The 1,766-nt window shown below is 38.2% G+C and overlaps 1 protein-coding gene across 1 annotated transcript; it reads left to right on the top strand.

Moving 5' to 3' along the window:
* Window positions 1-355: 355 nt before the first annotated feature.
* On the top strand, window positions 356-1,297 carry LOC125396534 (olfactory receptor 4A5-like). Its single transcript, XM_048428472.3, has one exon. It carries the CDS (start codon window positions 356-358, stop codon window positions 1,295-1,297), a length of 942 nt encoding a protein of 313 aa, XP_048284429.3.
* Window positions 1,298-1,766: the final 469 nt, after the last annotated feature.

Genomic DNA, 1,766 nt, shown 5'->3' with positions numbered 1-1,766 from the left:
GTTTAATGACACAACCACTTCTCAAGTTTCTTAAAGGAGAGAGTTTTACTCTGTTTGCTGCTATCAATGTTGAGGTGTAATGTGCTTTAAATAACCACATTTAGATGTTTGGGGACCAGAGATACCTCTGTATACATTTTTTTTGCCTAGAGAGACACTAATATTGAGACAAACCTAGGACTTAAGAGATTTATTGAGAGAAAGTGATGGAACTTGTTTCAAGGGGAAGTTCTTTAAATGCCTACTACTGGCTCACTACTGTATTATAACAGAATGGGTTCATAGTCTTGTTCAGTTTGTGGCAGCTCCTGTTCTCCTGAGCTCCTTCTCTGGAACAAACCAGTTAGAAGAATAAATGGGCCAGAACAACAATGTCACTGAATTTGTCCTGCTGGGCTTCACTCAGGATCCTTTGGGGCAGAAAGTATTGTTTGTTATGTTTTCACTCATCTACATTGTCACGATGGTTGGAAACCTGCTCATTGTGGTGACAGTGATTATCAGTCCCTCCTTGGGCTCCCCAATGTACTTCTTCCTTGCCTCTCTGTCACTCATGGATGCTGTTTATTCCACTGCCATCTCACCCAAGTTGATTGTAGACTTGCTCCGTGATAAGAAGACCATCTCCTTCACAGCATGCATAAGCCAGCTCTTTATAGAGCATTTATTTGGTGGTGTTGATATTGTCATTCTGGTAGCAATGGCCTATGACCGCTACGTGGCTATCTGTAAGCCCCTGCATTATTTGATTGTCATGAATCGACGGGTATGCATCCTTTTCTTAGTAATGGCCTGGGCAGGAGGGTTTGTGCATGCTTTGTTTCAAGTTCTTGCTGTGTATAAACTTCCTTTCTGTGGTCCCAATATCATTGACCACTTTGGCTGTGACATATACCCACTATTGTTACTTGCATGCACTGACACCTACTTCATTGGCCTCTCTGTCATTGGTAATAATGGGGCCATGTGTATAGTGATCTTCATCCTCCTCCTATTCTCCTATGGAATCATCCTAAGATCTCTCAAGACTCACAGTCAGGAAGGGAGGCGTAAAGCCCTGTCCACCTGCAGCTCCCATATCACTGTGGTTTTTCTCTTTTTTGTTCCCTGTATTTTCATGTATGTTAGACCTGTTTCTAGCTTTCCTATTGATAAGGCCATTACTGTCATTTATACAATTGTCACTCCCATGTTGAATCCTTTAATATATACTTTGAGAAACTCAGAGATGAAAATTTCTATGAAAAAACTCCTGCAAAAGTTATTAAGTCCCAATATAATAAGGCTTTTTTCTTGATGTTTCTATTTGTAAACCCTAGGAAACAATCATGAATGAATTCTAGTAGTATGTGTTTACATCTTGAACATTCACACTATCCATTGCCATTGTGAAACTACTGAAATTGTGACTGTCCTTTGTAAATATTTTTCATTGTTGTGATTTTTATAAAATAAATACTGTAGCTGTTTATTGTATCATTCATTTTCTATGCTATCTATTTTAACATTTTTGATAAACTGTTTGTTGTAGTTTATGTCAAATTTTCAATAAATAATTTTCTTTAAAATTTTTTAAAAATATATATTTATTTATTATGTATACAATATTCTGTCTGCATGTATTCCTGCAGGCCAGAAGAGGAGACCAGACATCATTACTGATGTTTGTGAGCCACCATGTGGTTGCTGGGAATTGAACTCAGGACCTTTGGAAGAGAAGGCAATGCTCTTAACTGCTAAGCCACCTCTCCAGCCCCAAAAATTTT

This window comes from Myodes glareolus, chromosome 8 (genome assembly GCF_982192425.1).
Source record: "Myodes glareolus chromosome 8, mMyoGla1.1, whole genome shotgun sequence".
NCBI classification, from domain to species: domain Eukaryota; kingdom Metazoa; phylum Chordata; class Mammalia; order Rodentia; family Cricetidae; genus Myodes; species Myodes glareolus.
Note: the sequence above shows the minus strand (reverse complement) of the source record. Positions and strands in the feature narration are given on the sequence as shown.